Source organism: Vombatus ursinus, unplaced genomic scaffold (genome assembly GCF_900497805.2).
Source record: "Vombatus ursinus unplaced genomic scaffold, bare-nosed wombat genome assembly UNPS02014816.1, whole genome shotgun sequence".
Lineage (NCBI taxonomy): Eukaryota > Metazoa > Chordata > Mammalia > Diprotodontia > Vombatidae > Vombatus > Vombatus ursinus.
The window spans coordinates 25,580,070-25,605,334 of NW_020954594.1; the positions used below are offsets into that span (position 1 = coordinate 25,580,070).

Consider the following 25,265-nt stretch of genomic DNA (forward strand, 5'->3'; position numbering starts at 1 on the left):
GGGAACAGAAGGAGAACAAAGACAAACTGATTCTTTGACAATTCTGTACCCTCTGCTGTCACCTCTGGGTTTGTGCCTTGGGTTGCCACCTACTAGGTTAGTGGATCACCTGGGGTTTCTATCATTGGTAGTCACCTGACTCCAAGCCATCTTTTATAAACTAATGCAAATGCCACCTCTTCCAGGAAGCATTCTTTGATTTTTCCAGTTGCCTGTCCAGGACCTCACATAGTACTTTGCTTTGAATCTTTCTCATGAATTTACAAAGAATTACTCAATATTATAGTTATTTGGGTACACGAAACTTCCTATTAGACTGAGACTATTGTGAAGAAAAAAAACTCACTACGGCCTAGCATAGTGTCCTGTACACAAAGCAAGGACTTAGGAAATGTTTTAAATTGAATTCTTTCTAACCCCAAAAGGTCAAATGTCATCTTTTAGCTGCTCATTGGATACACAACTTAGTTGGTTTCTCCTGTTCCCTTGTTTTACTCTTCTAGGCCTGACAGCATCACCTGTGACAGCTTTGTGGGCATGATAGAGGCCACTGCCTCATCTCAACAGCATCCCCTCCTTGGGTTGCTAATCTGGGGCCATTTAGTTCCTGAGCCACAGCTCTGTATCTTGCAATAACCCCGGAAAACATCACCTCATTATAGCATAGTCTCCAAAGAATTCTAATTGAGGGACACTCAAAGGGCATTGGAGAGCCATAGGATACTTTTGATGAGATAGCAATACATTAAAAAGGAGAAATTCACATAGCAAAAGCAGTGTGAAGGGTGCTATCTGAGAAATGCTCGACAGGGAAGATATGATGGGCCCGTAAAGTAGCAGGAGCTACGGACAGACAAGCTGGGCGCTCTCTTGTAATGTATTTCATTCACTTTATTGTGATATCAAGAGAACAAAAGGAGAGAGGGACCAGTATTTTGGGCATTTGATTGGACCCGATTTATGAGAGAATCAGGATTAAAGTCCCAAAGAATGGGCAGGAATTGCCATCTGCATCACTAAAGGGAGTACCTGTATGGATGATATTGAGATGCCAGTGGAGGGCAATAACTGATATTCACAATAACTGTGAGCTATCAAATTACATTTGGTACCTTCTAAGTTTTATCTACTATGCAATACAGTTTATCAAGAATTCTATTAAATTACATTTGGAAGGTAAGACATAGTAATCTGGAAAATTTACTTATGTGGAACACCTGATGATGCATGATAAAAGAAGAATTATTGTAATAACAGCCACATGGCATCTAGAACATTTAGATGCTTTATGGAATCCAGATGAATACACCTCACCAATAGTGATATTTCACAGTAGGTGGTGGAATAGATAGAATGCCAAGCCTGTAGTCAGGAATGTTGTTGTTCAGTCGACTCACTGTGACTCCTTTTGGGGTTTTCTTGGCAAAGATACTGGAGTGGTTTACCATTTCCTACTCCAGCTCATTTTACAGATGAGGAAACTGAGGCCAACAGGGTTAAATAAATTGCTCAGGGTCACACAGCTAGTAGGTATCTGAGGCTGGATTTGAACTCAGGCCTTCCTGACTCCAAGCCCAATGCTTTATCCACTGTGCCACCTATTGGCTAAATCTGGCCTCTCACAGGGACCCTGGGCAAGTATTTAACCTCAATTTGACACAATATCCTTATATGCAAAATGGGGATATTAATATCACCTGCCTTGCAGGATTGTTGTGGGGATCAAATGAGATATATGTAAAGTGCTTAGCATAATGCCTAGCACAGAGTAAGCGCTTAATAAATGCTAGCTATTATTATTATTATCATTACTTTCCAAAGTCTTCCAAAAAGGCCAAGGTCTCCCACTGCATCCTGGGCCATCTCCAGTCATCCTGATCTATATCTGGCCACTGGACCCAGATGACTCCAGAGGAGAAAGTGAGGCTGGTGACTTTGCACAGCCCTCTCTCACTTAAATCCAATTCACTTGCAAGTTATGAGAATGAAGGACAAGCCACACACACACACACACACACACACACACACACACACACACTGCTCCCAGACCCTTAAGCTTTCTTCCATTTGTCTTCTTTTTTAAAGATCAACAACCCCAACTCCTTCTGCATTTCCAAGTAAGATTTACTTTTCATCCTTTTGATCACTTTTGTTCCTCTGCTCTGAACCATCTCCATTTTTTAAAAACTCTTTTAGAAATCCAATGGCTGAAACTGAGCACAGTGTTGGGTTGTGTCTACAGTGTCAAAATAAAATGCATTGATTAAAAAACCCAATCAACCAAACAAACAAAAAGCATAAAGTTATACTTTTCAAATCCCAAAAGTAAAATTGGGCACAATCCAGAACAATCTGACAAATGGCAACCATTGCAGATTCATTTTTAGTCTTCACACATTAGACATTGTTTTAAGGGTTTGTTTTTGTTTTTTTTAAAACAGTAACACCAGCTATCTCACATTGAATATGTGACCAACCTGAATCCTGATACAGCCTGCAGCAACACAGGTAACTAAGAGCCACTTCACTAATTACACTCTCTGACTTTATAATGAGAAAACTAGCGTTCATGGGCCCCTACCCTCAAGACTCAGGATACAGGATGCATTGCTCTGGACCTCTTTTTCCCCAGGTCTGAGGGAGCAAAGGAGGCATAATTTTCAGAGAGACATCTCTCTGACTCTCTTTCCAAATGCCCGGGTGGCTTTTTTTATACTATTCTGTCATTGTTGTACTTTTCTACTTTGTCTAAATTAGTCTGTCCAGAGCTGCAGGGTGCAGTGAAGAGCTGTAAGTATGTCGACACACTTAGATATCACAAGAACCTAAGAAGTTTTATAGGTCATCCTCTTCCCTTCAAGGAGATGATCTCACTGGGGGTATAAATACTCCTGAAGAAAGTCATGACAAATACTTCTAAGCTCAAAAACTTTTTTGTTTTGGCTCCTTAACTAAATCCACAAGTACTTCACATGACTAATAGTGAAACTAGGACTGTCAATAGCAGATAAGCACTTTTAAAAAATATAATATCCCTCACTCTATCCCCCTTTCCTCCAAGTCTCTAACAATGAGGTGACCTTGACCTTGCCAAAACCAACCCCTTTCCATGTACCCTTGAATCCAGCCTGTCCAACAGATTGTAGCCTTAAACATTTTCATTCTCTCTCTCTCATTGTCTTCCTAAATCTTTCTTCCCTTTCTCAGCTAAACTAGAAAAATCCATCTACACTCATTTCTACTTCCTTTTTACTCCTCAATCCTTTGCACTCTATATTCCAACTTCAAAACTTAACTGAAATGGCTCTTTCTAAATTAATTGCCAGATCCGATGGCCTTTTCTCAGACTATTTTGATAGGCTGCATTTTACACTGGCGACTACTTTCTCCCCCTAGATAATCTCTCCTTGTAGGAAGTCTATGACACTTCTGTCTCCTGCTTCTCTATCTGATTAGCCATTCCTTCTCAGTCCCCTTGACTGCCTCATCAACCATATCACACTCCTTGATTGGGGTTATTATTCAAGGCTCTTTCCTGGGCTCTATGTTCTTCTCTCTCTACATTCTTTCTCAAGAGCTTACTTACCATCTCTATGCAGATGACTCACAGATCTAATATTTATTAGTTTTAGTTTCTCCCCTGCTTCAGTCCCTCATCACCAATAGCCCATGGGACATTTCAAACTGAATGTTCTAGAGAAAACTAAACCTCTCTAAAACAGAACTCATCTCCTTCTGTACTGAAACCCACAAGCCTTTCAAACTTCCCCCCTTTTTTTTTGTCAAAGGCACCATTTAAACATCCAACCTCATGGGTTCATAACCTCTGCATTGACTCAACTGATTCTTCTTTTTCACTCACCTCATATATCAGGTCTACTGCCAAATCTTGTCATTTCTACCTCCATACATCTCTCACAACAGCTCCATCCTCTCTACTCTGGTGGCATAGTGGATAGAGATCAGGAGTTAGAAAGTCCTGAGATCAAATTTGGTTCTGCACACTTACTAGACTCTGGGTAAGTCACTTAATTTCTGTTTGTCTCAGTTTCCTCAATTGAAAAATGGGGATAACAGTATCTACCTTGCAAATGAGATTATAGTTGGAAAGCACTTATGTGTTTGGCACATAGTAGGGATGAAATAAATGTTCTATAATAGCCATAATATAAATGCTTCCCCACTTTGCTTCTACTCATCAGATAGCCACAAATCAAACTGTCTTATCCTTGCAGTTAAACTATTTCAAAGGCTTTCTAACTGCTCTTCCTGCCTTAAATTTTTCCCCACTGTAGTTCATCCGGCACATTGTTGCCAAAGTGGTTTTACTACAGTAAAAGTCCCCTACTCAATCAACTCCAATGGCTCCACATTGCTGTTAACATCTAATATAAACTCAATTTAGCTTTTAAACCCCTTTATAACCTGGATCCAACCTATTTTTACTGTCTCATTGGGCATTACTACTGCCCTCTCACTTTGCACTCCAGCCAAATTGACCTTTTCTCTTTTCCTCATGTATGGCAGTTCATTTCTGGTCTCTGTGGCTTTGTACTAGCCATTCCTTATGCCTGTAATATACTCTTCCTTTACCTCCATCTCAGAGTCCCTTTCTCCCTTTAATATGCAGTTCATGTATCATCTTCCATATTAAGTATTAAAATATATATATATGCATACAGACACATAATAGTATATATGTATGCATATATTAGTAGTCAATTCATATTTATACTGTACATATTTTTATACATACTTTTTTCCCATTAGAATATAAGCTTATTGCATTGTTTCATTCTTTATACTTGTATGCTCAGTGCCTAGCAGAGTGACTGCATATAGCAGGTGCTTAGGAATGCCTGTTCATTAAATGTCTGCCAACAGTATTTCAAAGGAGGATTTTTTTTTAAAAAAAAGGTTTATTTTAAAATCAAGTGAGAAGGAAAGAGAATATATCAAAATGAAAGGAAGGAAAGGTGTCAATTTCTCTTTTAAAAGAGTTCCTGTTTTGCTGTTCTACAAAATTTTGCAGAGGGTTCAAAGGAGAATTTTGACATTGGGCAAACTAAACTTTTTCCCCCTCAAGAATATAGCCAGTAAAAGTATTTTCATATTTCCTGTGCTAGACAAAGAAATACATTTCCTCATTTTGTCTTCTGTCAAACGACAATAGAAGTGAAAAGAGAGGAGAAAAGATGTTAAAAGAGGAGAAAAAAGGGAAAAGAAAGAGAAAAGAGAAGAGAAGAAAATAAGAGAATTCTGGAACTTTCGTCTGACTAGGGGTTAGGAGCTGGGTTCATAGGGAACTTAAAGGCTATTTATTCCAATGGTGTCAAACCAGAAATAGAAATGGGGTCACTAAAACATACATAAGAATTCCCATGGGAGATATGTTGACTTAGAAAATGACATGTTAACATTATCAATGACTTTTTTGTTTATTTTGTTAAATATTTCTCAATTACATTTTAATCTGGTTTGGGCTGAAATGGAAAGAGTTGTGGGCTGCATATGGCCTGTGGACAGTGTGTTTGGTACCTCTATTTTACTCCCTCACTCATATTTTACAGATAAGGAAAATGAGGCTCAAGGACACAAATAGCAGATCTAGGATTGGAAGCCAGGATCTTCTGGTACCAAAACAAATGTTTTTCCCACTGTATTATGCTGTTTCCCTTGTTATGTTACCATGACCACTGAGGGGCATGTAAGGTGTATCTTCGAAGAGCACCTGGGCCAAATTTGTTTATAAATCTTCAAAGCAAGCTACAAAAAATCACTCCACCTTCCCACAGTCATTCACTCATCTGGATCTGCTCATGAAGGAAGGGAAAAGGAAACACAGCCACTTTAGGAAGACTTTTGGAAAGCAAAAGAAAGAATGAATACTCACGGAACATTGTATAAAATTGTTGAGGATTAAGGTTCCATTTTCCCCATGGAGTCTTATGACCTTTAGACTGGGCGTAATTAGCATGATTAAATTCTGGTTCAGTACCAAATGAATCCAGTACTCGAAGCATGCACCTGAAAGAAAAATCCATGTTTTCTCAGAACTGAAATCTTTATCTGAAAAACCCTAAAAGCAAAAGACTAATTTATTCTTATAGTTGCACCTTAAACACTGAAGTGCTTTTCTTACAAAAAAAAAATCTAAAAGCTAAAGGCTGTTGTCCCCTTGAGTTGCTTTCAGAGAATCAATTTTAGAGCTAGAAATGACAGCTTATTTAGTCCAAACCTCTTTTTACAGTTGTACAAACCAAGGTGTAGAAAAATTAAGTTATTTGTTCCAAGTCTAACAATGAATTGTACAACTGAGATGAGATCTCAAGTCTCCTATCCTCTCCTTGGCATCACAGTGCCTCCTTTGTACATCAAATTCATATGTCAATATTAATCTACCATGTAGGCATATAACAAACACTATTTGCTTCAGCTTTCTCACATGAATTGTAGCTTATCTTTCAAATGCTTGCTTGCCTCATACTTTAAGTGCTAATTCTTCAATAAATACATAATAAATCATAACTTGCAAGGTGTGTGTGTGTGTGTGTGTGTGTGTGTGTGTGTGTGCCGGGTCAAAGAGACATGAAAATGGTCAAGCTTACTTCTGCTTTGCCACAAAATAACCTTATGTATTCTGGAGGGTTTAAAAGCTATGGATGTGATTCTAGATAAGGCTTTGAATTTTGCTTAAACTACAAGATAATGATTTTTAAGTATTCTATTGGAATAAAGTGATAACATGTAGCCCAAGAGCAAGGAAAAAAAAAGAGGAAAAAAATGTGTGCCAAGTATCCTATAAACACTTTTTGGACACACACACACACACACACACACACACACACACACACAGAATGTAGGAATTAATAACAAAGCAAATAATAATTGTTTATTTTTCAAAGTTGATAATGTTAAGTTTGTCTCATTATCAATGGCTGCTCTTTGAAAATAGTATCTTTTCCTTGACTCATGCATAAATCAAAAATTCTGAAACTCACTGAGCCAGCATGCTTTAAAGTAAATAAATCAAGACCAAGCCCTCTATCTTAAGGCTTGATGAAGAGAATGATTTTAAAGAGCTGGCACAGCTACCTTCCACCTTTTCCAGAAATATGGATGCCCACTACTCATGAGGTCAAATTTGAAACATGTTTTGTACTTCAGGGAACAAAATCAAAGGGAAAAAAATCAAACACATAAATGAGAATTTTTTGAAGAGGAAAAAGGCATAGTGTCACTTTAATATGATGACTTCTCTATCGGAAAATACATGTAGTCTTCCTAAAGCAATAAATATAGGAGAGAAAACAACAACAACAGCAACCACAACAACAACCACCACCACAACACAGGACCACACTGGAACACAAGTCAACCACAGGGACCACTGCAAATCAATGGTTGTTATTCTCTGTATGTTACCACTGATTTTCACTGAAAACATTTTCAAAGCATCAATTTTCTCAGCATACCCCAGAACACTCCAGTGGGAATCCAGGGGATATTACAGAGGTAAATGGGAACCAAAGGTCCAGGAGACAGGGAAATATGGAGCTTTAGGTCTCCAACATATTTTTTTATTTTCCATATCCTTTAAATACTGAAAAACAGTCCCTTTGTTGGGGGCATTTTGGAAGCTGCTGTGGGCATTTTCTGGGATGAGGTTCTTTCATGCCCATACACAGTAGCTATTCTCATTCCTCAGGTAAATGCAAATAGTGAATGAGTTCCTCCTTTGTAATAAACAGCATAGGAATTTCTATGTAGTGAATGAAAAGATAAGTAAAGGCATGGACCATGAAAGGTTCCGCTTCCGCCATGTTTCTCCACTTGATGATGATTTAAAGCAGGGAATCTTTACCTTTTCTGTGTCAGGGACCCTCTGGGCACAATACAGATTGTATTGAAATACAGTTACCAGAAATTTCTTTTTAAAAACAAGTTCAGGGGCAGCTAAGTGGCACAGTGGATAGAGCACCGGCCCTGGATTCAGGAGGACCTGAGTTCAAATCCAGCCTCAGACACGTAACACTTACTAGCTGTGTGACCTTGGGCAAGTCACTTAACCCCATGGCCTAGCCAAAAAACCCTAAAAAACCCCAAAAAACCCCCCAAAAAACAAGTTCATGGATTCCAGGTTAAGAAACCTTGTTCTATCAACATTTATACAAACATTAGAAGAAATACTTAAAAGTATGTATTATTCACCTAAAAAAGAAAAGAAAAACCATATCACTTCTCACCTGAAATATTGTAAAAGCCTCCTAATTGACCTCCCTGTCTCCAGTCTCTTCCCCCCTCCCAATTCATTTTCCTCACAGCTGGTATTTCTAAAGTGTAGTTCAAACTATGTCCTATGTCATTCTTGGACTGAAAAAGCTTTAGCAGCAACTTAATCCACCTAGAGTAAATTATATTTTTCTATTTGGCATTTAAAGCCCTTCAAAATCTGGCTCCAACATTAAAATTACTGCTTTCTCACATGCACTGTTCTAGGCAAATTGGCCCACCTGCTACTCCCCAAACCCATTATCCCTCATCTCAGCCTTTCTACAGGCTGTCTCCTCATGCCTAGAATGCACTCTTTCCTTATCTCCACCTCTTAGAATCCCTACCTCCTTTGAAAGCTTAGTTCAAGTCCCATCTGCTCTGTGAGGTCTTTCCCGAGCCCCACTTTACAAGAGATTTTGTAATGACCATTATATGCAGTGACTAGCATACCAGGAACAACTAAGAGTTACAAAAAAATGATGCAAATGTTCCATACAATGGCTCAAAACTGGGGACTTTAAAATATTGAGGGTCATTTTGCTCCAAGGCTGGGAGCTTTATTTTTGTTTCTGAGGTTTGTCTTTTAAAGTAGTTGTCAGATAGACTGATGGCAACAGAGGAAATAGAAGAGATTCACAGGTAAAGGTCTCTTTCTCAGGAAATTTCTAAACTTACTATATTTTAGAACTATATTTAAGGTATTAATGTTTATGTCTTCACCTTGATGCTGCATGCCTGGCATATCACTGATGATTAAAAAAGATATTCTGCCCTGAGATGCCAGGAGCAAGTGGCCTTCTACCAATGAGGGACTCATATATCAAAGCCAGACAATTCTGAAACACCTTTCACTGTTTCTTGTCTCTAGTATCATTGGGTGACCATGCATTACACTTCTCTACCTATTTCTCATCTCTAATTTACTGCTTTAAAAAAATGCCAATGAACTATTTAACACTGGGACCCAAGTCTCCCACTTTCTCCAAATAACCTTCTTTAGGTAGATTCTGAAGTGAAACATCCCAGGAATCATAGGCAACTTAGAAAAGAGGCTATTTATAAACATCATTTTAAGTCCAAGTTCAACAGTGTTCAAGTGTTTACTCCTAACTATAAATGAACCATTCTAAGTTAAAATTCAATATGATTTACTGGATTGTCCATTTACCTATCATAGTGAGGCTCTCAGAACTGCTACCAAACTTCCTAGATTTTCAGTCTTGCCATGGAACAAAGCTCCTGTGGCAGAGACACTAAGAGAGGTAGACTGCCGTTTAATATCACTACTAGAGACGGCATTTAGGCAAGGAGCAATGGATAAGTTGACATGGTGTTTGAAAAGACTCTTCTGAATAAGTTTTTTTTTTAACCCAACTAGAATAAAACACCAAATAAGTGACCGTTTCAATCATACAACTGCTCTTTTTAATTGATGCACAAATTTCACTACTGAGGTTTTTGTTTTGTTTTGTTATGGTTTTGCATAATGGCACCAGTTAATAATAGTTGTATTATAAGCATTAAATATTCAGATAGGAATTTCTATCTACCATTTATCAGACATTTGCCTGGTGTAGGCAGGTAAAGGTGAGGGAAGGAAGAGAGGAGAAACCCAAGTCATCTAATGAACAAAAAACAAAACAAAACCCCAAATCCCCAACATTTTAACTTAAAAATATCATGTGTTTACATCTAATTATATGCAAGATATTTTGCCTACAATATATATTGCTACATTGGACATTATACTCATTATATGTATACACACACACACACACAACTACAAAGAAGACACTGCTGTTTTCAAATCAAAAGTAATTCTGACAGACAAATTCATGATTCATAAAGGGAGGGGGAAATTAACAGGGGAAATCTGCATTGGAAAAGGGAAGTGAAACAGCAGGCCCATAATTGCTGAAAGTACAAAGAAAAGGAGATAAAAAAAGAACATAATATCCTGTCCAAGCAACTGTCATTTCCTAGGAATCTCAGAACCATGCTGCCTTCATTCCAGCCTTTTCCTCCGCCCCTCAGAACTCTCTCCTGGACCCCAAGGTTCTGACTAGTGAACTTTCACCTTCTCTTGCTTGGCCACAGGCCCACTGTATCACTTGCCAGCCATCTCCAAGACATGCTGCCATAGCCTTCTTTCCAACTCCAGTTCTTGTACATGTGTTGTCTTCCCTTATTGGAATGGAACCTTCTTGAAGTTTTTGTATCCTCAGCACTGAGTATAATGCCTGGCACATAGGAAGCACTAAATAAATGCCTCATTTATCCCAGCAATTGGCTTTCATGGCTCTTCTCAGTTGTTTCCAAAACATGCCACAGCACTTGGTGCTAATTTTCTTCCCCTTTCTCCCTCCCCTTTCTTCTTGCATTATAGAATGTAAGCTCCTTGAGGCCAGGTACTGTCTTATCAATAAAGCTCTAAGCACAGCTCTAAACTCACACTGGGTACTTAATAATTCTCTGGGGGAGAGGAAGAGGACATAGCATGACTCATACTCACTTACATTTGCACCCCTAACTCTTAGCACAATGTCTGGCATATGTTGTTCAGTTGTTTCAGTCATGTCTGACTCTTTGTGACTCCATTTGGGGTTTTCTTGACAAAGATACTGGAGTGGTTTGCCATTTCCCTCTACAGTTCATTTTACAGATGAGTAAGCTAAGACAAACAAGGTTAAGTGACTTACTCAGGGTCACACAGCTAGTAAGTGTCTGAGGCCAGATTTGAACTCAGGAAGATGAGTTTTCCTGACTCTGTCCTGAACTCTATCTACTGTGTCACCTAGCTGCTTGCCTGGCATATAGTATGGGCTTAACAAATGATCTTTGTTTTATTTTCCAAATACCAGGCTTATTTATTTTTTAAAATGTAAAACTCAGCTTTCATTCTAAGTATTTCTTATTAGTTTGAGGACAGATATCCAAGAGAGTAGAAATGCAAGAACATTTTACACATTAAAGAAATAGGACATACAAGCTCCTTCCCAAAGTCTGTCTCACTGAACCTTTATTTTATCAGAGCTGAAGCAGGTATAGGGAGAAAAGAGGGATGTGAAAATGGGAAGTTAGAGAGAATGCCTGAAACAAGATTCCTCTTCTTTGCAGATCAATGAAAATAATGAATGGATGTTGAAGGTGGAAAGTAGCTGTGAACAATTTGGCTTTCAATTAGGGATAATCAGCCCAAATCAAAGGATTTTCTTTTATCTTCTCACTCCATACAAAAACAAACAACACTTAAATGTCATTGTTAAAAAATAGGCATAAGGCTTCAAGCAAAAACAAAACACTTACTGGTAATGAACCCAGGAAGGGCCAAGAGTTTTCTTAAATTGAGCAAGTCCCACGATATCAATATAAATGAGTTCCACAATCCTATCGCCTACAGTTGGGCAGCCAGATCTATTACCTACAACCCTCTTCATTATCCTAGGGAGAGAGGAAAAACACACAACAGACCATTTACATTATATTATATATACATGGATACTCTGGTGACTTTTCTAATCAAATATCTCAGATAACTTCTTCCTTAAAGCCTTCCCTGATATCTCCCAGCATCTCTTTCTCTCTTTGTCTCTCTCTTGACCATGGCACTTAGACGCTAGTCGTGTAGTAGAAAGTTCCCTAGAATTAGGAGTCAGAAGATCTGGGTTTAAGTCTTAATAATGGTATTCTTAGACTATCAATTTAACCTCAGAACTTTGCTCTTTCTATAAAATGGGTCTAACACCGGCTATACCTACCCTTGTTGTATTGGTGGAAGTGTTTAATAAACTCCAATGTCCTATATAAATAATTTCTTAAAATCATAATCACCATTATTGCACTTGTCAAGAAGTATTCATTGACAGTATTGCTGTGGTTAGCATGAAGCTAGGTGCTAGTTATACACATGTGGTCCTATATCACCTGGTACTTTAGCAAATGTCATTTTTCTCTTCCTCATCTGTTCTTAATTAAAAAAAAGTAACAAGAAGCTTTCCATACTGCTTTCTAAAATGTTCCTTTCCTTGCAATTTCATGTATAAATTAAATTCAAATCCATTGGGAATTTTTTCCCCTTATTCCACACAGTAATAACGCGGCAGCTTGGGTCAGCCTCTCTAAAGGCAGTTCATCCAGTGTGTGAGTGGAAAGAACTGACGGATGTGTCTTTGAGAATGCTTAGCCAGCTGTGTCAATCTAAATGGATTAAGAGCCCGAGAGACAGGGAAAGGGAAGGGAAAAAGGAGAGGGATGGAAGGAGAAGCAAATGTCAGTTAAATAGGAACACAGAAGTTGACAGACTTGGAGCTGAAAGTCTGCTGACTTAAAAAGTCCAGGTTTTCAGGAAATTTGCTCTTCCTAAATTAAATTATAAACAGGAACTTGCCTTGATTTAAGATATAAAAAAGCTTGATGCTGAGTGTGGAAGGGTATGAATTTCAGCTAGACACGGAATTAGTAAAGTCAAGAATGCATTGTGCAGCAGATGTATGAAGCACCTGTAATAGCAATGAATAAGCTCCTTAGTTTGAATTTTCTTGTGTTCATTTATGAGGCCTCCAGAGCCTGCAGCTACAATGAAAACATATCATCCTTTTCACAGTGTATGTATTTAGCTCCTGAAAATAATCTTCTTATCTCCTGTTTAGTGAATTATCACTTTCATTTTTCTCTGCAAGAAATTACACACTAATAGAAGCTTCAAGAGTTTACAATTTCTTTTTTTTGTATTCCAGCTTCAAAATTGAAAAGTAATCTCCTTACTCCTTGAGCTCAGCCAGTGAAGCTGAAATCCTAATGTCATGGCCCAGTAAGTAGAGAGATGTAATTAAATCACTCCACTGAACTAATTCACCAAGTGGGCCTCCACTAAATGCATTCTCTGCAATCTTGAAGCCGGATTCCTTGGTCAGGAGTCCCAGGTGAACGAGAATCTGAAAAATAAGACACATAGATAGGCTCATGTTGAATTAACATCCCAATTACTCAAGACACTTCCACCACAAAACTCAGTACTTGATAAAGTGGCCAAAAACAGTGTTCACATTTAGAGGCTTTATTTTCTAAGAAGAGAAGAAGAAAATAATATATGAGATGGATGATCAAGGACTACTACTTTACACTTTGCATATAGATCAGTACTTCCCTAGCTGAAGCATTAAAAACTCAAGTCATTTTTTAAAAGGATATTGAGAAATCACATTTAATAAAGAGAAGTGTAAGTCAAAACAAGTCTATGGTTTCATTTCACACCCAGTAAATTGGCAAAGATGAGAAAAGATGGCAATAGTCAATGTTGGAAGGATTGTGGACAGATAGGTACAAATACTAATACACTGTCAGTGGAGCTATAAACTGGACCATCCATTCTGGTACTCAATTTAGAATTACTCTAAGTGAGTGAAATATTAGTGATCTTTGACCCAACAATACCACTTACAGTCATATGCCATGAGAAGGGCAATGATAAAAAGCAAGGTTCAATCACACAATAAAACATACATAGCAGTGCTCTAATAGTAGCAAAGAATTAGAAACAAAGTAAATGTCCAATCTGGGAAATAACTAAACAAATTGTGGTGCATGAAAATGATGGAATATTACTATGCTGCAAGAAACAATAAATATATTGAACACAAAGAAAGTAAGGTTTGATTATACAATAAGGCATTCATTGCAGATCGAAGCATACTATTTGCTATTTTTTTCTCTTCTGTTGAGTTTTGTTTCCTCTTTCTGGTGGTTGCTCCTATTGGTTCTAATTCTTACTTACAACATCACTAATGTGAAAATGTTTAATAGGAATGTGTATATATATATATATATATATATATATAAATCCTATATTAGATTGTGTGCTGTCTTTGGAAGAGAGGTGGAGAAAGAGAGGAAGAAAAATTTAAAACTCAAAAGCTTATGGAAGTGATTGCTGATAAACCAAAATAAATTAATTAAAAAAAATAAGGCATTCATAACAGTGCCTTTATAGTAGCAATGAATTAGAAACAAAGTAGATGCCCAATCTGGGAAACAACTAAGCAAATTGTGGCACATGAAAATGATGGAATATTACTATGTTGTAAGAAGCCATAAATTTGTTGAACACAGAGAAGCATGTGAAGACTTGTGAACTGATGCAAAGTGAAGTAGAACCAATAAAATAACACATATACTAACTAAAATAATGAAAATTGGAAGAACAATAAATCAAAGTTAAATGATTTGATATAACAGTGATTTATGACATAGTGGACAGAATAGTGTACTTAGAGTCAGGAAGACTCTATGGTCAGTAAGCATACAGCTAAATTTCAAGAATGCTGTTTATTCCTGATGTTTGAGAGGACCATAATTTGGGAAAAAGAACACAAAAATAAGCTGTATAAAAGATATAGCAAATTCACCCTGAGGGAATATCATTTCAACAGCACACATTTCTTTCTTGGATCTATTTCAAAATAGAATCAAACTTAAAAGGAAAACTGGTGACTGTAACAAAATGAATAAGAAACTCACTTTTTTCCTTTTTCTCCTCTCAAGGTTTTGCTTTTCTGCCAATGATTTAATTGCTTCAATCCATGCACCAGCCATTCGTCGGATCCTTAGTATCATCCATCGGAATTCTTCATGCCGTTTCATCATTCCATAGAGTAGATTAAAATCCGTACGAATTTCAGCCTATGAATAGATGTTTAACAGAAAAAAGGGAAATGGAGGGTGGGAGTAGGTGGACAACCCCAAACATTCGGAAGCATGATGGTTTTTATGTGGTGACATTTCATTCTGAACTTGAAAGGCTTAATTAATATTGGATAAGTCTCCTCTTCTCTTTTTTAAAGTCTCCTGTTTTGTACAACTTAACTTTAAAGACCCAGGATTGTCAATTGACGTGAAGGAAATTGACCTTCTAAGGCATACCATGAGAAAATCAGATATCAATCAGTTCTTATTAAATGAATTCTATTTAACCTTATTTTAACTAAATGGGTTGCGAGTGCACATGAAACATCTGTGGAGAAACAAACAAAGAAACAACTAGTGGATCTATACAGCACTTTTTATGGGCTAGTTGAGTACCCTGAGGATCAGAGGAAATTTCCACAATTTATCCTGCTTTCTGTTTCTAGGGAATTCATATACAGTTCTATTGCATGAAAGGGAAAGGTTATGAGAAGGAGCAGAAGGCTTTGCTTCTGTCTCTGACCAACCAGGACAACTCTTCTAGAAGTAAGTTCTAAATACAAGACACTTGATGTTGGTATGGTTATTTATTTATTTATTTATTTATTTTGGGGGGAGGACAGGGGAGGAAGTGAACCTATGACTTCATTGAGGTAGGGAACTCCTGGTGAGAAATCGTCATCTACCAATGAACATCTGCAACTAGTTTATAGTTTAGAGTTTTAGAGAATTACCTTATTTCCAATAATTTGTATTTGCTGATATTTGTATATTATAATCCCTGCCCACTGCCCTCCTACCTCAGAAGAGGCAAGAAATGTTTCATGTTTTAGTCTTTGTAGCACTGGTACCCTCACACATAGCAAGTGTTGAAAGATTAAGTGACTTGCTCAGGCTAACACAGCTTGTGTCTAAGCCTTGAACCCAGGAGTTTTTTTTTTTTTTAAACCTCTGAGGCTAATTCTATCCACTATGCTGCACAACATCTCTTGGATATTCTTAATGGAGTACCAGGACTATCATGGGGTTCCATATTTTATGATGAATGTAGTGATCTTTGAAAAGGGCCTGAAGAAAGCACCCTAAGTCATCAAAGACCTCAGACAAAAAGTTAAAAATTTAAGGGATTCCTAACCCTGGGGCATGTGAATTTACTCTTAAAAATATTTTAACCATATTATTTCAATATAGCTACTTTCCTTAGCAATTTTAAGTATTTTTTAAATGCTTTTAAAAACATTATTCTCAAGGCAACTAGGTGGCAAAGTGGATAGAGCACTGGCCCTGGAGTCAGGAGGACCTGAGTTCAAATCCAGCCCCAAACACATAACACTTACTAGCTGTGTGACCCTGGGCAAGTCACTTAACCCCACTGCCTAGCCAAAAAAAAACCAAAAACTAGAACAAACAAACAAAAAAAGAACACAAACTAACCATTATTCTCTGGCAAAGAATTGAAAATTGAGGGGATGCCATCAGTTGGAAAATGGCTGAACAAGTTGTGGTACATTAATGTAATGGAATACTATTGTGCTATAAGAAATGATGAGCAGGCAGACTTCAGAAAAACCTGGAAAGACTTATATGAACTGATGCTGAGTGAAACAAGCAGAACCAGAGAACATTGTACAAAGTAACAGCCACATTGTGTGATGACTGACTTTGATAGACTTAGATCTTCTCAGCAATGCAAGGATCTAAGACAATTCCAAGAGACTCATGAGGAAAATGCTATCCACATCCAGAGAAAGAACTATGGAGTCTGAATGCAGATGGAAGTATACTATTTGCTCTCCTTTTCTCTTTTTCTTTTATTTCTTCTTTCTTATGGTTCCTCCCATTAGTTATGATTTTTCTATACGTCATTACTAATGTGAAAATGTGCTTAATATGAATGTACAAATAGAGCCTATATCAGATTGCACAACATCTCAGGGAGAGGAGGAGGGGAGAAAGTTTAAAACTCAAAATCTTATGGAAATGAATATTGAAAACTAAAAACAAATTAATTAATTATTAAAAAAAAACAACAACATTATTCTGAGAAAGGGTCCATGGAGTTCACCAGACAACCAAAAGTTAAGTTTTAACCTAACAAAAGCAAAGAACCCCTGATTTTGATGGGACAATGTAAATAAAGGGTGGAAAACCCCCAAATACCTTACTTTCTTTTAAAACAATACTTTGTCACTATTCCTTCCAAAGTTGGTGAAATTAAATTGAGCTATTCCAAGAAACTTTTTTTCTAGTCCATTTTAGGGAATTATTCAGAAGGCATCATAGGTAAAGAATGGAGACATTTTATTTCTAGGCCTAAGCTATTAACTAAAACCATTTCATTGTGATAACCCTGTTCTCTCAATTAGCCAGAAATCCAGCTGTCCCACTGCCCCACTCCAGCCTTCCTGTACCTTTGGTTTCCTTAAGGTTGTGCTCAGAGGTTGGATGAGATAATCATCTACAGGAAGCACTTCTAAATCCCTCCTGGCACTGTGCTCTGTCTCCCTCCTCAAATTGTCTCGTCTTTGCTTACATGCGTACATGATATTTCCTTCCCCTTAATCCCCACCCCCACATCACAGTAGGCAGGAAATATTTCTTGTTTTAGTCTTTGCATCTCTGGTGCCTCGCACAGTATCTCACACATAATAAGCACTTGACAAATGACTGATGAGTGATGTTGTTCAAAGAGTTCTATGGTTTTGTATTGTGTTTTCAATAGGATTATAAACTCTTTGAGGTCGAGTCTTATTTCCTATTAATTTCATATGCCATCATGTACATAGCAACTATAATAATACAGGACACACAATAGGTATTCAATAAATACTGGTTAATTTGTCCAGGCCACCCATCATCCCTGAATAGATCCCTAATTTCCATAAGATTGGCAAAGAAAGCTGTTCCTTTGATGGTGTTTTATCTTATAGCAAGAAGCATCTAGAACAGAGGTGTTAAGCATGTAGTCCTAATGACTCCTGAATGGGCCAGAACCAGATTTAAATGTAAACAGGAAATATTTAACAAAATTAATAAAAATACAATAGAACACTGGTAATGTTAATATGCGGTATATATGGTTTAGTGGCCACCAGTTCTATTTTAGTTTGACACCAAAGTTCTAGAAAGAGTTAATTACAGTGAAAATGAATCTGCTCTAAAGACATAAGACTGGTAAATTGGTTTTCAAACTTTCTCACCATTGAATTCTGATCTGGTTCTTCATAGGGATTTTTTGCTCTCCAAGGTAAATGAGGACACCAGTTTTCAACCTGGAACACAAAAATGCAAAGCCATAGGTGAGTTGGTTTGTATATTAATGTCTCTCTCCTCCACCTCCCCAATTCGTTCTTTGGTAAAATATTACAAACTAATATTGGGTCAATAATTTCTAAAGCAAGAGGCCTAAGTAGCTGAGGAAAGAATCTTCCCTGTGATTGATTATAGACATGATCAGATAAAGGGCAAGAATGTCTTTAGATGGAGACACCATAGGTGTCTCCAAAGCTCTTTCCTAAACTCTTTTCATTTCCCTTTATATACCTCTCTCTTGGTGATTTCAACAGGTCTGCCAGGTTCAATTATCTCTTTCTATATGACTCCCAAATCTATATATCTAGGGCTAATCTTTCTCCTGTTGGTATTAAAGATACGGGCTTCTGTTTCTAGGAGAAGTTTGGGATCGTTAAAGGAGCTTTGCATTTTCCTGAAGGTAACATTTCACCAGAGTTGTTGTATGGCTATTAGCTATGAAACTCAATAATTTTGAAAACAATGAAAGTCAATATTACACAGAGAGAAGTGGAGAGTTGCATTTTAGGAGTGAGGAGACTGTAACATAATGAAATAAGAACTTTGAAGAATAATAAGAAGTAAAGACATAATCAAGGAAATGTATGATAAGAAGAGAAGATGGCCTGGTGATATGCCCAAGTAGATAGGTACAGTAGACAGCCAGAGTGTTCCACTGGTATTCCTGAGATATTGAGAAAAGGCAAGGAAGCCCTTCATCATGTTGAGTGTCATGAATTTATGGGAGTCATGGACAAGACTTAGACAAGATGGGCAGACAAGCACAGGTTTCAAATGAGTCACTAGAAGGAATGTTCCGATTGATAACAGATCCAATTCAAGTCATCTCTCTCCTAAGCTACAATCCTACTTGTTGGCTATCTCTACCCACTAGGCCACAAGCATCTCAAAATCAAGATGTCTAATACTGAAATCATTATCTCCCTTTCTCAAACCTGCCTGCACTTAAACTTCTCTTTATATTGAGCACCACCACACTTCCAGTAACTCAGGATCACACCCTTGGAGTTATCTCTTACCTTTCTCTCTCCCAAACAAGATATTCCCTATCAATTACCAAGTCTTGTTGATTTGACCTCCATGAAATGCCTTGAATATTTTTTCACATTTCTTCACATTTGCCCAGGTTTTATCTTAATTCAACTTTTCATCATTTCTTGTCCAGACTATTCCAATAGCCTCTGAACTAGTCTCACAGTTTGAACCTCTCTCCTTTTCCAATCTATATGTCACATAGCTACCAAAATAATCTTAAAGTGCAGGTCTCACTGTCACTCTCATTAATTTTTTTTTCAGAAAGAGACTTCCTATTGTCCTTAGTATGAAATATAAATTCCTCAGCATTTCATATTGTGGATCCAGTCTATCTTACCAGACATTTCTTACTATTCCCCTTCACACGCTCTACATATCAGCCTAAGTGGCTTTCTTGCTGGTCTCATAACTTGACATCCCATCTCTCATCTCTCAGTCTTTGTCCAGGCTGTCACCTATGCCTGGAATGCATTCCCTACTCACTTCTATATCTTAGAATCTTTGGCTTTCTTCAAGGCTAAAATCAAGTGCTATCTCCTACTAGAAACTTCTTCAGGTATTTAATGCAAATGCTTTTTTTAATGAATGAAAAGCCAAAGTTATAGCACTTAACTCTGATTATAATGCAGCTTAGGATCTTTTTACTAAAATGTGACTTTGACTTAGAAGTCAGAAATAGGGTTCTTAATCCATGGTGATTTTTTTTTATCTAGTTAGTGGAAATAAATGAGGGTTTCAATCAGTAATGCTTTGCTGTAAATGACCTGGATATAATAACTGTATAACACTAATGTGGAAGAAGAGTTTTTTATTGGAGAAATGAAATGTATTTTTGTCTTTTTCTGGATCAAAGAAGAAGCAAAATGTATCTTTTCCCTTTTCTGGATCAAATTTAGATTTAATCATACTTACAAATGATTTCTGAATGTCAAAAAGACTCTCCTGAGCAAACAATGGGAATGTGCTAACAGCTCTCCATACATAAAAAAGCAACTTGTCTTGGCAGTCCAAGCTCTGAGTAGTGGTCTTACAACATTACCTTGAATGGCAAGATCTTTAATACCACAAATGAGAAAAGTGAGGAATAGAAAGAAAAATAAGCAACATGCATAGAGAAGGCCTTGTTGGACCCAGCAACATTGCTTACATCTGTGCTTCATCTATTTTGGCTAGACTAAAGAGCTTAGATAAAAGTAATGAAAGAGAGTGCACCCCACCCCCCAAACATTGCTAAAAAGCATGTTTTTAAAATGAAAGCTTCAAATGGACTTCAGACTTCCAATACAACAAATCACTGAAAAGTATAGGAGAAAAGCAGAGAATCTAAGTAAACTTGACACTAAGAAAATAAAACAAAAAATCCTACTTAATTTAGGACCAGAGAAATTGAAGTGTCCATGGGGAAAAAAGGGAATTAAGAAAACAGACAAGTAAAAAGCAGTGTTAATGAGAACATGTCTTGATAACTAAAGATAGCCTCTCCCTTCCTCTACTCCTACTTCAAATAAGAAAAATTCTTAGATTTACTTTGGTGGAAATGTTGCATGAGCCCTTATTCCAGAAGGTAACTTTAGATTAGAAGACAAAAAACTTCGGTTCTTTTGTTTAGTTGATCACGCATATCAGTTCTTCTTAACCTGAAACACTGGACAAAACTTTGAAAGTTTCTGAAAGCAGTCTGTTTAAATACGGAAGATTAAATATATCTGTGTAACTTTTAGCTAGGAATTTCAATATAACATCCATCATAGTAGAAAAAGTAAAAATTCACCTTCTTTCATTGTGAGAATTTGAATGAACAAGAGTTGGTTTTGGCAGCGGAGAGGGAAAAGGGAAGAAAGAATCCCTAGATAACAAACTAATTAATGATACAAAAACCAATTCTTCCATAAGGAAAACATTTTCATCTTTTTCAAGTCTCAGAGGATTACTCAAGCTGGAAGAAAGCCAACACTGGCAATGACTCCAAGTGCTGAAACAAACAACTCTTAAATGAGCAATATTTTCCAAAATAATGGCTTCAATTAATGGCATTTTGGGAAAATATTGCCAAAGTCTAGTAACTCAATGTCCTTAATTGGTAACTTTCTCCTTAAAAACCAACTTAAGATTCATGTGACCATCACTAGGCCATAAAGAACCTGGCCATTTTAAAAAGTAAGCCAGATCATTCCTAAAATGACCTCTAATTTGAGAGCAAAATTCATTCAACATGAAACAATCTTTTTAGTGCCTTGGCTTCAGGCTATAAAATAAAGTAGCTAGAACAGTAGAACTCTATATATTTTATGCAGATGTCCCATAATCAAGTTTTCTCAGAGAGAACACACAAAATAAAACTCTGATGTTTAAAAATCCCATTTCAAAAGAAAATAAATTTACTTTTCTATGAGTAACTATAATAATAATGACAATAATATTCAATATCAAAGAGATTATCCTTTGAGGAAAAGGGCACGACATCTCCAAAAAAGATCAAAACTAAGTCACATTTGTATAGACTGTAAGAAGGACATATTCCATTAAATTAAAAAGGAAAGAGACAAAAAAATATACAAGTCAAGTTGGAATATAGAGTGGGATGATAAGGGGAAGAATAAAATCATGTCAAAAACCAGGGGTAGATTCAATAAATGCATGTATAAAATGATGTATAATATGACAGATTTTCTTGTTGTCATTTCTCAAAAGTAAACATTTTCTAGGCTTTATTCTTCTGAATGAGTTAATTGTTCAGCTCTGTTCTAGTCCTCTCTCTTTGCAAACATTAGTATAGTCCTTTTTTCAAATAAAGAACCTGCAATTTAGACCTGAGGTTTCTGTAGGGTCTTGTGTTATATTTTTCAGTTAAGAAGAACATTCCACATTAAATTAATTCAAGTTCAATCTTTTATTTGAAACCTGGTCTGGGTGAAGGACAAAGCTGAGTTTACTTGTATCTGACAAGACTACAAGAGATCACTTTAAAAGGGATTTGGTGTGTATTCAGAGTTTTATTTTGGGGTGGGGGAAACTATTTCATTGGAATTTTTTTTATTGTGTTCTTGTTTACAATATTTCAGAAAATAAATTCAAAAGATGACAGTATTGCGTCTAGATACACATTTGATTTCACTAATTTGACCCACCAGTCATAATTAGCTTGATTCCTATTTTGGCTAAAGTGGCCAAGTGTCTTAATGCAGTTTTAAGCTTTAATAGTTTAAGCTTTAGTAGCTTAAAACTACATTATTAGTTTAAGCTTTAACAGCTTAAAACTGTATTAAGACTTCTGGGACACCTTGTATATGATCTTGGTCTTTGACTAAAGTTTTTTGGTTATTTAAACTTTACTAACTTAAAACTCCATTAAGGACTTTGGGGACACCCCTGCACTGCCGAATAGGCTCATAATTATGATCGCAGTTTTACTATCAGCATACCACAGTCCATGTTTGAGACTCAATCAGCAGACATTTATTGTGCAATTACTTTATGTCCAGGACTGTAAACTTTGGGAGAGGGGAGAAGAAGCATAAGATGTGTTTTTGTCTTCAAGGAGCTTACTAGAATCAGTTGGGAGGAACTAACATACTCAGTATAAGAGGAGAAAGTTAAAGTGACTAATTATACATTACTGACTCAACTACAATACAAGTTTAGAGAAAAGAAATAATGTGGACTGGAAGATTGGAAAGAAGATCCATGGAGAAGGTGGGATTTAAAGTGAGCCTTAAATGATGAGAAATTGGAACAACAGCTTACATTTATATTGTACTTCAAATTTTGCCAATGATTATAATTATGCTACTGCATTTAATAATCACAGCAACTTTGTTTAGGAGGTAGGGCAAGTATAACTGTATTTTACGTAAAAAGAAACTGAGGCTCAACTATCTATTACTTCAGTGGTGTCAAACATAAATAGAAACAGGAGCCACTAAAGTATCCCTGTAGCTGCATACTAGCCTAAAAAAATTCACATATTACTTTGTTAAATATTTCCCAATTAAATTTTTATCTGGTTCAGCCCACACCCAGGAGTGTTGCTGGTTGTTGGCCAAGTGTTTGACCCCTCTGCACTACACCACACAGTCTGTAGAAAGAGATGGTCATAAAGATTCAAATTCCCTTTGAATAACTCTCCCTGGGGAGGAAACACAAAATTATCTCTCAAAAGAGGAGAATTGTGATATATTTCCCAGCAGTGAAACGAATAAATTAGTTGTGCTGGTGTGGTAAAGTACAAAAACTTCCTTTTTAAAAATGAAGTTCTCTCTTTTCCCTCACCTACTGCATTACTAACAGTAAAGAGGAATCTATATGAACTGTGCTTTTCCAGAATCTATGATTGAAGGCATTCTAGCAGCCATTGTGGGCGATTTTCAAAGACAGCCATATTTTTATGGTTTGGTATATACAGCTACAAACTTGCATGGATAGTTCATATGTTTTTTATGTGCATTTTTGCCTAGGGCAGAGACCCAGACAAATATTGTTAAAAGACATTAACTATTAAAAATGGGGTAAAGTAGTACCTTTGAACATACTTGAATCTACCATCTAACATTCTAACTATTTCATGATCTCCCTAAGCAGATCATTTTAGCCAGCAAAATATAAAGACTCAATGGAAAATATGTTTGGTCCACATGAACTCAGAATCTCCTTGCAATATACTCCCATTTTGAATGCTTTATTAAATTTGACTGTTTCTTAAATTTGCCTGCTGTGGTAACTAAGAAGGGAAGGGTCCTCATCTCTGCCTCCTGGCTTCCTTCATGTCTCAGCTAAATTCTCACATTCTGCAAGAAGACTTTTCCAATCCTCCTACATCTTAGTGTTTTCCCTTTGAGGCTAGTTTCAATTTATCCCTTCCATACCTGGTTTGTAGCTAGTGGATTGCTCCTTGTCTCCCTCATTAACATTTGAATTCCTAGAGAGCAGGGACTGTTTTTTGTTGTTGTTGCTCTTGTTTGTTTTGTCATTGCTTTTCTTTGTAGCTCTGGTGCTCAACAAAGTTCCTGGCACTTAGTTGGTGCCTAATAAATGTTGATTGACTAATTTATGGTCAAGAGAAGTTATAAAACCTAACAAAAACAAATATGTCTCTGTAAAGCCATCTTTTTTCTAAGTGTTTCAAATGTTGTTTCTTTTTAAAAAAAAAGTGCTAATATATTTTGTTTATATATTAACTGCAGATTCTTCTGGGGAAAGTTGAGGCAGTCTCCAAAAAGGATACTGCTCCAAAGGATAAATGCAATCCAATCAATCCAATCTAATAAATATCTCTTAAGCAAGGTATTGTGCTTTCCAGCTCAGGATAAAAAGATGAAAAGAAAAATGGTACCCCATTCAACTCAATGTAAACAATTTGATTAACTAACTTTTCCCACCACAAAGGACACAGAATGCAAAACTAACCAGTAACAGGGGAAAGAAATATACATATACAAATAATATACAATATATTAATGAAACCTTCAAAAGGTACTATGCTGTAGTGGTTGCTGGCAAAAATAACGAAAAGAAAATAAAATGGGATATAATTGAAAGAGAAACCTATGCAGAAAACTTTCTTAAACCCTGGAGGGAAAGAATCTCAAAGTTTTATAACTTATAGTATTAGCAAGAATTTTAAGAAATCAAATTTTAAACATAGAGAGAGAAATAAATTGGAAATTACACCATAGTACCTCAAAGGCTTTATTTATAATAAATAACATTTGCCAAGATTTTGATACAGCATAGGATAATTTTACTTTTCCCTTTTTGATTTTGGTGAAGTAGAGTCAAGAATATGTCTGGTTGGGGTTAGGGGGTATCTCAATAACTAAAACTTATAGATAAATAGAAATATTATTAAGAAAAGCAATCAAATGATTAAAGGAACAGAAAATCAAGGAAAAATTGACTAGCCAAGGATATCTACCTCTTTACTGATATTACAATGTCCTCTCTGAGTATGTACGTACACATCTGTG

General features: G+C 36.6%; 1 protein-coding gene across 7 annotated transcripts in view; it reads right to left on the minus strand.

The window, feature by feature from the left end:
* Positions 1 to 25,265, minus strand: part of MGAT5 (alpha-1,6-mannosylglycoprotein 6-beta-N-acetylglucosaminyltransferase) — a 371,902-nt gene that overhangs the window by 109,863 nt on the left and 236,774 nt on the right. For all 7 annotated transcript variants that reach the window (XM_027835555.1, XM_027835550.1, XM_027835549.1 and 4 more), the window contains 5 exons: positions 18,156 to 18,227; positions 14,791 to 14,952; positions 13,039 to 13,208; positions 11,581 to 11,715; positions 5,894 to 6,027 (listed from right to left, as the gene is read on the minus strand). In XM_027835555.1, coding sequence (XP_027691356.1) covers positions 5,894 to 6,027; positions 11,581 to 11,715; positions 13,039 to 13,208; positions 14,791 to 14,952; positions 18,156 to 18,227 — 673 coding nt within the window. The remainder of the gene's footprint in view (positions 1 to 5,893; positions 6,028 to 11,580; positions 11,716 to 13,038; positions 13,209 to 14,790; positions 14,953 to 18,155; positions 18,228 to 25,265) is intronic.